The following is a 15,991-nucleotide window of genomic DNA, read 5'->3' on the forward strand; positions in this document are numbered from 1 at the left end:
CAATTCTGGAAAATATTGATGAGAAATTTGCTCATTTACAGCCAGATCAGAGAAAGCTGATGAAACAGTTAATTTTTAAATATAGGGATTTATTTCCAGACGTTCCTAGAAGAACCACCGTAGCTTCGCATGATGTAGATGTTGGAGATACAAAGCCTATAAAGCAACATCCATATCGGATGAACAGGGAAACATGTGAACTTGCTGAACAAGAAATTAAGTATATGCGAGAGAATAATATTATTAGACCTTCTAATTCGAATTGGAGTTCACCGTGTGTTATGATGCCTAAGCCAGACAATAGTATTCGGTTTTGTACAGATTACAGGAAGGTGAATGCTGTGACAAAAACTGATGCATATCCAATCCCTAGGGTAGATGATTGTGTGGATAAAGTTGGACAAGCAAAGTTCCTTACAAGGATTGATTTGTTAAAAGGTTATTGGTGTGTTCCATTGACAGATAGAGGTAGAGAGATTTCTGAATTTGTACCCCATCCAGGTTATATAAATATAATGTTCTTCCCTTTGAGATGAAGAATGCACCAAGTACTTTCCAGTGGATGATTAATTCTGTGATTCATGGGTTAAAAGATATAGATGCCTATATTGATGACTTAGTTACAGGAAATAATACTTGGAAAGCACCTATTACTGCCGTGGAGAAACTATTTGAAAGACTTTCAAAAGCTAACTTAACTATTAACTTAGCTAAAAGTGAATTTGGTCATGCCACTGTGACCTACCTTGGTTATGTTGTGGGTCAAGGAAAATTAGCACCTGTTCAGGCAAAAGCTCAGGCAATTTTAAAAGCACCCACTCCAACTGGTAAGAAAGCACTCAGAAGATTCTTGGGTATGGTAGGATATTACCGAAAATTTTGTAAGAATTTTACGAACATTGCTCTTCCCTTAACTAACCTCTTGAGGAAAAATGAAAAGTTTGTTTGGACAGAGACTTGTCAAGAGGCCTTTGATAAATTGAAAATTGCAGTCAACCTGTGCTCAAATCTCCTGACTTTGAAAAACCATTTTCATTAGCTGTAGGTGCTAGTGATGAAGCTGCAGGAGCAGTGTTACTTCAAAGGGATTAGGGTGATGAAGTTGATCGTCTGGTAGCTTACTTTTCTAAGAAATTTAATTTGCATCAAATAAATTATTCAACAATAGGAGATGAATTATTATCTCTTGTTTTGGCTTTACAACATTTTGAAGCGTATGTTGGTACTACTCAGAAACCACTCATAGTTTACACCGATCATAATCCATTAGTGTTTTTGAGTAAGATGAAAAACAAAAATAGAAGATTACTAAATTGGAGTTTGATGTTACAGGAGTATAATATTTTCATAACTCATATTAAAGGTAAAGATAATGTGATCGCTGATTGTCTATCTAGATGTTAAATGTACAATGTAAATTTTTTATGGAGTGGTATTTTAACACTTGTAACACTCCTACTATATATTAGTTTGCAAGATGCTGTATGATAATATTGTGCATCTTGTGTAAGTTGTAAATGTTATACATTTGTATTTTTTGTAAATAGTTAATTGTTAAAATTTTGCTCCTAAAAGACCAAAAATTTTCTTGGAGGGAGGTGTTACATACCTCATGGATATCTTGTGACTGTCTTATGACCATGATGTAATTGAGTACCTTATGAGCATGAGGTAATGGTCATGTGATGGTGGGATGATGTAATTTTCCTGCCAGTGTGAGGTCACGTGATGACATGTTCACCATGGGTATAAAAGGGAGACCTCTGGGGTGACACAGTTAGTTTTAAGTTTAGTTCATTATTTAATTCATCAGATACTCCGTTATGCTGTGTATTCGTTTTATGATGCAGTTTCGTTTTAAAGTGGAGTTCTACTTTCTATTGTAAGTAGTATCGGAGAGTGAGGACCTTATCAAAATACAGGAATTCGCTGAGTTGAGTAAAGCTGATATCGTTTGGTGGTTTTGGAGAGGATCAACCTTTACTGAATCTTCGTTCAAGAAAAAGTGTCCTGCATCTGAGATATCCTCTGCTAAAGCAGGAAGGATTGCGCAGTGTCTATTCTCCAGAGGAAAAGGTCAGTTCCTTTAAACCATTTTATTTCTGTCGTCATGAATCCTGAGGACAAGGTAGGTTCCGGCTGGGATCAGCAGTAACGTCACATCTTTGAAGAATTCTTTACTTCAGGAAAGTCTCTCCTAATTGACTGTATAAATCTCTCGGACTTTCGAATTCTAAGAACTGTGTTCGTATTTACCCTTTTAAGAACTGTTCCAGAGTTGCCGTATAGCAGTTAACTTCCAGTTAAGTTAGTCGTTTAAATACATTTAGCTATTTTTGAGCAGAGTTTAATAACTGTTTGTTTTTATAAAACCTGACTCAATTCTATATTCATTGTTGCCAGTCACGTGACACTTGGTGATGGGATCCTCACCCTTGTAATAGGTGGAAAGGCAACAATGTTTGGGGGAGTGTCTGAAGACATAGTTGGTCCTGGAGCATTATATTTGTCGCTTGGGATGAGTGAGAGGTTTTGGATGAGAGCATGGCCTCAAGATCCTGGATATGACCAGAACAGATCGGAGTTCAATAATGAGGACTGTTAATCTGACTATGAGAATTATGTTGGGTGACTGGTATGATAAGTATGCAAAATAAGCTTTTCTCTGTTTCTCGATAGGTTCAACAATAATAAATCAATATTGATATTGGTATCAATATCATATGTATTTGCATATTGTTTATGTAGATCAAGTCATTAAAATGCATTGAGGTAGAAAGGGTAAAATAAAAACAGTACAGAATAGAGTGTAAAAGCTACTGAAAAAGTGCAGGTTGGTAAATAATGTGCAAGATCATAATGTGGTAGATTGTGGTAACAACAATACTAACAATTTCACTGACTTTAGCAGACGTTTGAACTTAGTATTGCCATCTAGGAACTGTTCAGTTTCAGAGGATGGGTGATATTCCCACCCTGCTCCCCAGTAATCATCCAGCACCCTTTATTCTAAGGAAGAAAATGTGCTAAAGATCACACTCTTTTATCTTGCAAAGTCCAACACTGAAATATCTGTAGATTGATATTTACTTTGGGAGAGATGTCCCATAGACTACAAGAGGGTGATGACTTTAAGTAGTCAGCAAGGGATAGAGGAGAGACTAAGTTAACAGCAGTAGGTTTACTTTGCTGTGAAAGGTTTTATGTGTGAGGGAAGGGGATGGTGATGTGGACTGTCCAAGGGTCCAGGAGACTAGTACATAGACAGTCCTCATAGTCAAGGAACAGTACCCGATGTAAGCTTTGGTAATGTAGCTGGGCAAAGGGAGAGAGTGTCAATTAGAGAACATTTCAGACAAAGAGCCCATATCTCTGTTACCTTTAAGGATGATATGACAAATAGCATGAATTGACCAGATTAAGGTCCTGAGTGGCAGGGGGCCAATTTCAATATAACATGGTAAATTTACCAGTAAATATGCATAGATTCTGAGGGATTCATTCAGAAATGAGATAGTGAAATGTTCATGGCCAGTTTAAATTGCACAGTTAAATGTTCAATTAAAGGTTTGGGGTGATTAATAAGTTTGCAGATGACATGAGAATTGGTGGAGTCATGGATAGTGAGAAAGGTTGTCAAAGGTTCAGCAAGATAGAGACTAGTTGGAACTGTGGGCAGAAAGGCAGCCGATGGAGTTTAATTTGACAAGACCATAAGATATAGGAGCAGAATTAGGCCATTTGGCCCATCGAGTGTGAGATGTTGCACTTTGGGAAGTCAGATAAAAGAAGAAAGTGTACAGTAAATGGTAGGATCAAAGGAGGATTGAGGTACAGAGGGATCTTGGAGTGCAAGTCCACAGCTCCCTGAAAGTAATGACACAAGTAGATCGGACATGCTTGCCTTCATCAGTCATTCTTTGATTATGCTGACTCCTATATTGAGGCAGCAAAGAGTTTAGAAGGAGTCTTTCGAGGGGAGGCTACCCTCCAAGTTGTGCTGAGCAGTGTCCACAACTCTCTGCGGTTTGTGGTCACACGCAGAGCAGTTGCCTTACCAAGCCTTTACACATCCATGTGGGAGTAGAGGCATTCTTAGCTGTGGCATCTAAGTAGTTGAACCAGGATAGGCTATTGGTGATGTTTGCAGGAAAGGTTGTTGTCCTATCACCAGGCTCTCTGACTCTTTCCTGTAGTAGGACTCATTATTTGAGATATGCCCAATACTGTACTATGGTATCATCTGCAAATTTGTAGGTGGCATTAGGGCAGAATCTGACCACAGTGACGGGTATATAGGTAGTAGAGTAGGGTTCAGGATGCACTTTTGTGGGGCACCAGTATTGAGGATAATTGTGACGAAGCTATTGCTGCCTATCCTTACTGTTTATGGTCTGGTGGTCAGGAAGTCAAGGAACCAGATACAAAAGGAGGTGTTGTGTGCCACGTTTAGGACTTAGGAGCCTGCCTTTATTTATAGTATTAAAGGTGGTACTGTAGACAATAAACAGTAGTCCATCATAAGTGTCTTTACTGTGGAGCTGGAGGTTTTGTAGAAGGGTCAGAAGTAGCTTATCAAGATGCCTGAATTGGAGAGCATGGAGAGGGGTTGGATAAACTTGGGTTGTGTTCTCTGGAGTGTCAGAAGCTGAGGGGAATACTGATGAACTGTACGAAATATGAGAGGCATAGACATGATAGACAGAGTATTTTTCCCCCAGGGTGCAAATGTCAAGTACTACAGGGCATAGATTTAAGGTGAGAGGAGAGAAGTTTAAAGAATTATGAGACAAGCTTTGTTTTACACAGAGAATCAATCTCCTTCAGCTTTAAGTGTTCATAGATTCTGCATCACTGCATAAAGGCTCATTAACCCCTGCAGGAATATTTTAACTTATCTCGATATTAAATGGATGACTCTTTTTTTTTAAAATAACAGCAACTCCTAGTTCTAGATAGCCCCCAAAAGGGATGTCCTCTCCACATCCATCCTGGCAATATTTCTTGTATGTATCAATTTCTCTGTCTCACTCAAGTTTAGCAGCTACAACCGTTCCTCATCAAACAACCCATCATCAAAGTGTCATTGTGATAAACTGCTTCTTTATACAAGAACAAAACTGTACGCAGTGTTCCACATGTGGGCTCACCAATGCTCAATGTGACATCTGTATTCAATTCCCTTAGCTAGAAACTAGAAAATACTTTTAGCTTTCCCAATCATATGGTGAACTATACTTGTATAACAAGCTTCTTTGTTCTAAATACCCCCCGAAATGGACAATTTCATATTTCACACTCCATTTGCCAGTATGTGTCCACCCATTTAACTTCTCTTCATGGTAGCCAGACAATTTTTCACCCAAACCAACAGTGGCAGAAAATACCAGTAAAGTTGGTCAGACAGCAACTGTGGAGAGAGAAAAAGTTGATGCTTCAGGTCAAGGACCACTAGTCAATCTACATCTTCAGTCCAAGCCAATCTCTTTATTCTAAAATCACAAGCTTTTATTTTCCAGGAGAGAACTGAGGCGTTTCGAGTCAAACCATCATCAACTCTCCAGAATCACTTTTGCTGGAAGTTACTAGGCACGTACTTAAGAGTCATACAACACAGTTATAGGCCCATTAGCCCCCGGTTCATGCTAACCAAGGTGCCCATTCTAGTCCCATTTGGCTTTGGCCCATAACTTTCTAAACCTTTACAATCTGTGTACCTGTCCAAATGTCTTTTAGAAGTTGTAATTGTCTGCCTCAACTGCTTTCTCTAGCAACTCATTCCATATACATTCCACAGTGTGTAAAAAAAATCTTTCCCCTCTCACCTTGAACCTAAGCCCCTTAGTTCCCGATTCCCAAATCCTGAGAAAGACTGTGTGCATTCACCCTATCTATGCCTCTCTTGAGTTATAAGCCATAACGTCCTAGCCTGTCCAACCCCTCCCTATAATTCAGTCTCTCAAGTTCTGGCAGCATCCTTGCAGATCTTTCCTGCACTCTTTCCAGTTTAATAACATTTTTCCCATAGCAGGATGACCAAAATTGAACACAGTACTCTTAAGTGTGTGCTCACCAGCATCCAGTGCAACTACACCATGACCTCCTAACTGTCTTGACTGATGAGGTCAGCTTATCATAAGCCTTCTTCACTACCGTTTACCCACAACTCCACTTTGAGAACCATATGCACGAAACACCGAGGTTCCTGTTTAACAACACTCCCCAAGGCCTCACCATTCACTGTGCAAGTCCTATCATGACTTAATTTCCCAAAATGCAAAACATCACTTAGCTGAATTAAACATTATTTGCCATCCCTGTAATTATATGCTAACTTTCTTTATTGTCTACTGTATCACCTATTTAAGTGCCATCTGCAAACTTACTAACAATTCCTTGTGCATTCGCATCCAAGCCATTGATATAGGTGACAAACTACAATGGACTCAGCACCAAACAAAGAAGTAAACATCATGGACCTCCTGTCCAAGAAACCTTCCACCATTACCTTCTGCTTTCTAACACCAAGCCAATTGTATACCCTTCTCCAGCACTCTACCATGTCCTGATCCAACCACATTGATGCCACGGATAAGAAATATCATCAAGAAATCTGCTTCCTCAGGAGGCTAAAGATATTTGATATGTCCCCTTTCACCTTTACCAATTTTATTGATGCACCAATCCAGATGTATCAGGGCTTGGTAAGGCAACTGCTCTGCATGTGATCACAAGAAACTGCAGAGTGTTGTGAACATGGCTCAGCACATCACAGGAACTCTGTCTGTACTTCTCACTGTCTGAGTAAAGCAGCCAACATAGTTAAAGACTTCACTCGCCCAGGCATTCTCTCTTCTCCCATATGCAAAACAAGCTTTTCACTCTATCTTGGTACATACAACAATAATAAACCAAGACCTGCCTCCGATTTTAGTCTTACTGCTCCCAAGTTCCCAAGTTTTTTTTGTAGCTTTTCTTCATTACAAAATTAGCCACCCTCTAGTCTTCCATCAATTTGCCCATCTCTAACAAAAATGCGTATACAGTAGCTCAGCCAGGGCTCCAGTAATTTCTTTGCTAACTTCCCAGTATTCTTGGATATACCTATCAGGCCCAGGAGATTTGTTTACCTTCATACTTTTTAAGGCATCCAGTACTTCCTAGAACATAGAACAGCACAGCACAAGAATAGGCTCTTTCCCACGATTTGTGACAAACCAATTAAATTAGTAATCAAATTCTAACAAAGTTAGCATTACAGGGATGGTAAATAACACTTAATTCAGCTAAGTGAGGTTTTGCATTTTGGGAAATCAAGACAGACTTTCACAGTGAATGGTGAGGCCTCGGGGAGTGTTGTTAAATAGGAACCTTGGAGTTCATGTACATGGTTCTCTGAAAATGGAGTTGTTCATAGCTTACTATTTTCCTCACATTCGTGTGCCTATTTAAGCATTTCTTGAAAGTCTTATTTCCTTTACTGTAATGTTGACTATCAATACCATGCTAATATCTATCTTATGTCCCCAAGTCTTTGTGTCTTTCTTTATAGTAATAAACAGAGGAGAAATAACCATCAAGGACCTTTCCCATCTTCTGAGACTCCACACAAAGGATGTACAATTTTGAATGCTTTAATATACTTTAAAAATCTTTTAAGATTCCACTACTTAAATGTAGTAATTATATCTGATCCCCTTCTGTGCTGTACAACTCTAGGACTGTTAAAAATCTTATCCTTCAGGTCCCCTGTAAAAGTTACCATAAGCATATACCTTCGTCTTGCTATCAGGTTGAGGCATTAGGTATGGAGGTGGTAAGGAGGCTTCTTGGGGATACAGATGAATTGACCGAGTGGGCAAAGTGGAATGAAATATTGAGAAATGCAAGGTGCCTGAAGCAGCAAAAGTAGAGTATTGGCTGAATATTGAGAGGCTGATGTTTATATTCAAAGTGACTGTAGTGTTTTACACAAGTTACATGAAGTCAAAAGATACCTTGGCCTTTATTTACAAGAGAATTTGAATACAAGAATGGGGAAATCCTACCATTGTATCAGGCGTTGGTATGATTTGTGGGCCTGTATTTTCAATCTAATTGCCCAAACAAGGTACACAGCCAAGGTTCTCAATATTCCTTCCCAGGACCCAGTTTGATGGACATGGTGAAATTGAGCAAACTTGGCCTGGATTCTGGGGAGTTTAGATACTTTATTGAAGCATACAAAATTCTGACAGAGTGGATGTTCACTGGGTGAGTAGGCTCGGACCAGAGCGTAAAGTCTCAGAATAAGGGAGCAGGTCATTTTTCTTTTCCTCTCCAGAGATGGAGACATCAGTAGAAACTACTACCCCAGAAAGCTGCGGTGGTTTGGTCGAAGGTCATTCATATATGTTTTGAGACCGAGGGAATGAGGGATATGGAGATAATGCAAGAAAATTGCAGTAGTAGATCAGCTAAGACCTTGCAATAGGCTAGAGGGGCTGAATGGTCAGTTCCTGCTGTTGTTTGTGTTCTTAAGTATGAAGGTAGGAGAGGGGTGGCTGGTAATGAGAATGGCAGCATTTTGTGGTCTACATTTGATGAAAGTAACTAAGATTAAATAGCAACCAATAGTGAGTCCAATACCACAGTGATCCTACTGCAGCACCACAAACATCCTGGGACAGCCTCCACTCTCTAGCTCTTGGTGCTCGAGGTAGCCAATGAAACCTACACAGATCCACTGATGCACAGCAACAGAAAGAAAGTAGTGATTGTGATCTGAGTTCTGGAGACACTGAAGCCAGTGGATGCGAAAAAAAAAAACCATAAGACCATAAGATATAGGAGCAGAATTGGGCCATTTGGCCCATCATGTCTGCTCCACCATTCTATCATAGCTGATTTATTATCCCTCTCAATCCCATTCTCCTGCCTGTTCCCTGCAACCTTTGACATCCTATTACTCAAGAACCTATCAACCTCCATTCTAAATATAACCAATGACTTGGCCTCTAAAGCTGTCCATGGCAATGAATTCCACAGATTTACCACCATCTGGCTAAAGAAATTCCTCATCCCTGTTCTAAAAGGATGTCCTTATATTCTGAAGCTACACCCTCTGGTTCTAAACTCCATCACTATAGGAAATCTCCTCTCCACTTGCACTCTATCTAGGCCTTTCAATATTCAGTAGGTTTCAATTAGATTCTTCCCCCCTCCCCATCCCCATTCTACTAAACTCCAACAAATTCATGCCAGGGACATTAAACACTCCTTATATATTAACCCTTTCATTTCTGGGATCATTCTCGTAAACCTCCTCTGAACCCTCCCCAATGCCAGCACATCCTTTCTTAGATAAGGGACCCAAAACTGCTCGCCACATGGTCTGACCAAAATGTTATAAACACGCACATTACATCCTTGCTTTTCTAGTCTTCAAAGGTCTTTATTTATTAATCTCAAACAGACATTCTCGCAGTAGAATCCCTCCAAACTTAAAATACCTTGTGTTTTAAACTCAAGAATATAGGTGGTGCTTGGAATTTGCTAACCTACAGAGCTGTGCTGATTCAGTCAGTGACTGTACTCAAGGCACAAATAGAAATGGACTTTTGGTACAAAAAGATATTGTGTGTTATGGGGAACAAGAAGAATAATGGAAACTATCACTGATAATCTCAGACATCAGACCAGCAGGGTCATTTTTAATCAGATCAGTAGTGATCTGGGCAAACAGTAGAGGAAGTTCAAAGCAGAGTATTCTACCTGTGCTGTGTAATCTCAAGTTTCATTCCCATGTACACTTTGGTTGTCGTGTTTCCCAAAATCTGCCATAACCTTGAATAGCTGAGTATTCCCTTAAACTGCCAGGCTTGAAGAATGTACACATATACAATTAGTTCTTTGAACATCAGCTTCAAATGGAACTTCTTCAACTTTGTCTACTCTGCACTGTGCTCCCAATGTGGCCTCCCCTACATCGGCAAGACCAAGCGCAGAATAGATTACTGTTTCTCAGAACACCTACATTCAGTCCACAATTGCCACCCTCAGCTCCCATGTTTACAAACCATTTCAACCCACCTTCCCATTCCCAGAATGGCCTGTTCATCCTCAGCCTCCTCTACTACCACGATTAACCCAAACACAAAATGGAGAAACAACATATTATGTTCCATCTGGTAAGTCTATAACCCAATAGCACAAATATTGTTTCCCCGATTTTAGATAACCCCTCCCCACAATTCTCTGGTCCTCCCATTCCTGTCCACTGTCCATCACACTCCTTCACCCATCTTTGTCCCTTTCCCCCTCTTGATTCTCTCCTGCCCTCCAAATTTTCATTCACCTCACCCCAATGGTCCCCATTGTTATCTCTTTATCTGAGTCCAGTACTGATGGCCCTTTGTGTTTCTACTTACCTCCTTCCAGCAGCTGTCTCCAACCTTCACACTCCCCTCCCCTCACCTTCCGCCAACTACCTTTGCATATCGTCTCTGCTTCCCTCCATCTCTCAATCACTTGCCACTGTCCCCCAACTCCACTTCTGTTCCCCTCCCCTACTGACCACCACTTGCCTATTATCTTGCACTCACTCCACCAATCACCTCAGATCCTTTCTCACTACTCCTCTTTACACTGGTCATTAGTTTCCACCTGAAACATCAGCAGTTCCTTTCCTCCCACCGATGCTGCTCAACCAACCGAGTTCCTCCAGCAGAATGTTGCAATTAGATCTTGAGAGGCCACATTGTTTTTAGATGTGAGTGGAGATGACTTGGTGCAAGCAGTCTCCTGAGCAGCACACCAGACAGACGGAACTGGCTGAGATGCTGGAGGACCTGGCCTAGAGCTAACAAAGGCAGTGTGAATGCTAGCATGACTGGCATCTCTATTCTTACAGCCATTATGTGAGGGAAACCACGGGCTCTTACATTAAAGCCTCATGGATCCACATCAGAAGTGCTATAGGAAAACACAATCAATATGTTCATGCATGTTTTATTGAAATAGTAATATAAAATACTTCCTCATTGTTACAAGTGCATGCTTAAATTGCTGACATTTCAGAGGTCAAATTACAAAGGCAAGGCATTCAAGGTTGTAGTGAATTACTTGGGCACATTTACAGTCATTAAAAAGTTCATGGGTTACCCATTATGGACCAGTTTTTAACCATTTGATCAAACCCGTAACTGATAATACAGCAGAAGGTGAAAATACACGAAACTTTTTTGTGTGGCACTAAAGTAGTCGGACTTCACCATCGGGACTAAAACAGCTTCATGCATCTAGAGTTTTACATGTACCCACACATTGAGTTTTTAATTTTCACAATGCTTGCTAAACATGCTAAATGTCTACATGTGCACTTATCAGTACTGAAAAATGTTCAAAGGTTCCACTCCCTTTCTGAATAATTTCAAGATTTTTTAATTACAAAAGTTCAAAAGGCATTAAGCATTTTCATACAGTGAATATAAAGTATGCAAGTATACATTACATTTCCAGTATATGTCAGATCACTAAGCACATTACAGTCCCATATAGGGACAGTACAGCCATTAATTGGGAAAAAAAACATGCATAGAACAGTTTTACAGACTACAGATGCTTTTCACTGCATTTATATGGTATGTCTTGTTCTTCATATAGTTAAAATAAAACTTAAAAAATGAATGTCACTCATTAATATACAATTCCAGCAAGCCACAACCAACTCAATGCAAATGAAATTGAAGAGCATGATGAATGATAAAGGTTATAAATAAATTTCCAGTTTCATTTTGGAAAAGGCTATCTCCTATCAAGTGGATAAGCTAAGTAAATAGATAAACTGGTAGCATCCAAGCACACTAAATCAACCTGAGGTAAGCAGATTCTGTACAAAACCAAATTTGATTTTTGGCATTTTTAAATGATTTTGCAACTTTACATTTTATTTTAAGACTGCCTAATTTCTTTCAAACTCTCATAAGAGTAGCAAAAATGTTAATAAATAGTCGACATCTCAAATCAGCTATTATTTAGTTTGTACAACCTCATATTTTCAATTGTTTTTTTTAAATATGTCAAACTTTTAATTCTGCAATCATAAACGGACACTAGAAGATTAAAGAGCTGCTAGACAGAGATCCCATATCCAGAATAGTAAAGGCCTTTTCAAAACAGATCTGCAAGTCTTCCTCAATGCAAAAGGAAAACAGTTTGATTCATCTAATGTGTAATATTTAACCAGCTTGTCTAGAAGCATCAAAGGCATATCCCATCTGAGGTAACTTAACTTTCAACAATCACAATACAATTTCTATCACTCTGTTACTGGAATCTGTCACCAACATCTGGCTCCCCAGAACATGCAGCAGTAATCAGAGGCAAGAGTGTCAAACCGCTTGGGACAATGATACAATCATGCCTTGGAACTGGAAACTGCAAAGGGATCATTGAATGTTACCACTCTCAGTGCCGTTCGTCTCTGAGGAGACTGCCTTGTTAATGGAGTTAAAGCTGCCATCAGTAGCGATTCCATCACGTCGCGGAGGCATCCTTTCGTTGATTCGATCCAAACCCTTGGCTTCAGCAAAGCTGCTGATCTTATGCTGTGGTGAGAATCCCCGGATGGCTGAGTGGACCAAGATTAGATCGTAGGAGAGGGAGAGCAGGGTCAGAGGTTTGGGTAGGGGAAGGAAGAAAGAAGAGGGATAGAAGAATAAAACATCACATCTTTTCTTCTCCCTGTCAACATACCAGCTCAGTATTTGGTTAGCACATTGTGGCGTATGCATTCAAGATTCAAGAAACTCTTAACCTCTTTGTATCAGACCACACAGAACTGGACTAAGAGAGCGCACAGGCAGTGATGGGCGAGTCACTCGTGTGAAGTGAAAAACTTCAGCACAACTGTAAATATTGGTGCCAGGCTTTTGAGAAACCAATCCCTCTGCATCAGACTTCAGACCAGTCTTATGCTCAGCTGTTATATGTAGGCCCTTGCTAGGAGGAAAATAACTGATTTTCCTTCATGCTGAACCACAAAATCAGGAAGAACCAAAAATTAAAAGCTCAATTTTACATAAACTGAAGGGGTTTTCCAAATCATTATACTAATGAGGGGCACGCATATAACACTGGAAGAACTCAGCAGGTCAAGCAGCATCTATTATGTTGATAGAGCTTTGACCAGTGGACATTCGGCATTTGCGATTGATTAGTAAGAGTAAATTAAAGGAAGACAGGGGAAAGCACAATGGCCATAGTCAGGTTTTAACTCAGTTAAGGTTTTAACTCTTCAAGGCTTCAGCGAAGAGAGGCTTCACTCAGAGAATGCAAAGGAAAGAAAAGCAGAAGTTTTTTTCATTCTCTTCTTTAAATCTGCTCAGCTAGGACAGTAGAGATGTGCAATGCTCCTCTTGCGGGATGTGGGAAGGCAGGGAGATCACCAGTAGCCCTGAACACTACTACTGTGAGAAGTGCATCCAGCTGCAGCTTCTAACAAACCACGTCAAAGAGTTGGAGCTGGAACTGGATGATCTCCAGATCATTCTGGAGGTTGAAGAGATGTTAGATAGGACAGAAAGAGAGGTAGTTACAGCTAGGGTGCAGGACACAGGAAACTGGGCGACACTCTGGAAGGGGAAAGGGATTAAGGAGCCAGTCAGAATACCCCTGTGGCCATCCTCCCTTCAGCAACAGGTATATCACTTTGGATGCAGTCGGGGGTGGAGGGGGGGTGAGAGAGATGACCCAACAGAGAAAGTCAGTAGTTGGGGTCTCTGGTACTGAGACTGCCTCTCTGACTCAGGAGGGAAGGGAGAAGAAGAGGCACGCTCTGGTGATAGGGGATTCATTTGGGGAATGGACAGGAGGTTCTGTGGGCGAGAACGTGATTCCCAGATGATATATTGCCTTCCTGGTGCCACGGTCTGGGATATCTTGGACTGAGTCCTCTGCATTCTTAAGTGGGAGGGTGAACAGCCAGAAGTCGTGGTCCACGTAGGTACCAATGGCATGGGTAAGATGAGTAACGAGGTACTGCAGAGGAATTCAGAGAGTTAGGTTCCAAGTTAAAGGACAGGACCTCCAGGGCTGCGATCTCAGAATGGCTTCCTATGCCACCTGCGAATGAGACAAGAACTACTAGTTTAATACGTGGCTAAGGAGTTGGTGTAAGAGGAAGGGAATAAGATTTTTGGATCATTGGGTTCTTTTCCAGGGAAGGTAGGACCTGTACAGAAGGGATGGTTTGCACCTGAGCTGGAGGGAGACCAATATCCTAGCGGGAAGGTTTGTTAATACTGCATGGTGGGGCTTAAAGTAGAGTTGCAGGGGATACGGGAACCAGGGTGCCAGAAGGGTTAGTGAGGAGGTTGTGGAGGCAGATGTCCATAAGACCTTAGACAAAGTTAGAAATCAAAAAGTTGAGCATGGTGTGACAAAATCAAAAAGGGTTGAAGGTGTTGTATCTGAATGCACACAGTATACAGAATAAGGTAGATGAACTTGCAGCATAGTAGCAGAATGTCACAAATGATGTTGTAAGCGTCACCAAATCATGACTGAAAGATATATAGCTGGCAGCTTAATCTCTAAGAATACATATTGTAGCAAAAGGATAGGCAGGAAGGCAGAGGGGGCGGTGTTGCTCTGTTGATAAAAAATATGAAATCAAATCATTGGTAAGAGGTGACATAGGGTCCTAAGGTGTTGAATCATTGTGGATAGAGCTAAGCAACTGCATGAGTAAAAAGACCCTGATGGGAGTTGTATACAGACTCCCAAACAGTAGGAAGGATGTGGCCTACAAATTACAACGGGAGATAGAAAATGCATGCAAAAAGGGCAATGTTACAATAGTCATGGGGGGGGGAGGGGGGGATGGAGTTTAATATGCAGGTAGATTGGGAAAATCGGGTGGTACTGGATTCCAGGAGGGGGAGTTTCTCGAGTGCCTATGAGATGGCCTTATAGAGCAGCTCATGCTTGAGCCCACAAGAAGATCAGCTATTCTGGACTAGGTGTTGTGCAATGAACCAGAATTGATTAGAGAGCTGAAGGTAAAAGATCCCTTAATAATATGATCAAATTCACCCTGAAATTTGAGAAGCTAAAGTTAGATGTATCAGTATTATAGTGGAGTAAAGGGAATTAGAGCCATGAGAGAGGAGTTCGCCAGAATTGATTGGAAAAGAACATTGGCAGGGATGACAGCAGAGCAGTAATGGCTGGAACTTCTGGAAGAAATTTGGATGGCACAGGATATATATATATCCCAAAGAGGAAGAAGTATTCTAATGAAAAGATGACACAACCATGGCTAACAAGAGAAGTCAAAGCCAACATACAAGCCAGAGAGAGGGCATATAATAGAGCAAAAATTAGCAGGGCAGTTAAAGAATTGGGAAGCTTTTAAAAACAGAAGGCAACTAAAAAAAATCATAAAGGTAAAGATGGTATAGGAAAGTAAGCTTGCCAATGATATTAAACAGGATATCAGAAGTTTCTTCAGATACATAAATGGTAAAAGAGAGGCAAGAGTGGATATTAGGCTGCTGGAAAACAATGCTGGAGAGGTAGTAATGGGGGATAAGCAAGTATTTTACATCAGTTTTCACGGTGAAAGACACTAGCAGTATGGAAGTTCCAAGTGTCAGGGGTCATGAAGTGAGTGAATTTAGCATAACTAGACAGAAAGTTCTTGGGAAACTGAAAGTCTGAAGGTACATAAGTCGCCTAGACCAGATGGTGTCCTTTGGTGGGAGATGAAGAGGGACAATGCTTGAGAGAACCAGTCGTAGGATTTAGCCCAGTAGGGGACCATGATTCAATGGAGCCAGGTGCCAAGATCGACTGAGGATCGGTGAATATGAATTTTGGTAAGAGGTGGTTGAAGAGATCATGAAGATATTAATAATAATCTTTCAACAATCAATAAGTTTCTGGATTAATTCTGAAAGACTGTAAAATTGCAACTATCCATTCTTCAAGAAGGGAGAGAGGCAGAAAA

At 40.6% G+C, this 15,991-nt stretch overlaps 1 protein-coding gene across 4 annotated transcripts in view; it reads right to left on the bottom strand.

The window, feature by feature from the left end:
* Positions 1-10,973: 10,973 nt before the first annotated feature.
* The window catches only part of LOC140196775 (protein phosphatase 3 catalytic subunit alpha), a 283,355-nt gene continuing 278,337 nt past the window's right edge, over positions 10,974-15,991 (bottom strand). For all 4 annotated transcript variants that reach the window (XM_072256543.1, XM_072256541.1, XM_072256545.1 and 1 more), the window contains one exon: positions 10,974-12,610. In XM_072256543.1, coding sequence (XP_072112644.1) covers positions 12,429-12,610 — 182 coding nt within the window. In that variant the 3' untranslated portion in view covers positions 10,974-12,428. The remainder of the gene's footprint in view (positions 12,611-15,991) is intronic.

This window comes from Mobula birostris, chromosome 4 (assembly GCF_030028105.1).
Source record: "Mobula birostris isolate sMobBir1 chromosome 4, sMobBir1.hap1, whole genome shotgun sequence".
Classification (NCBI taxonomy): Eukaryota; Metazoa; Chordata; class Chondrichthyes; order Myliobatiformes; family Myliobatidae; genus Mobula; species Mobula birostris.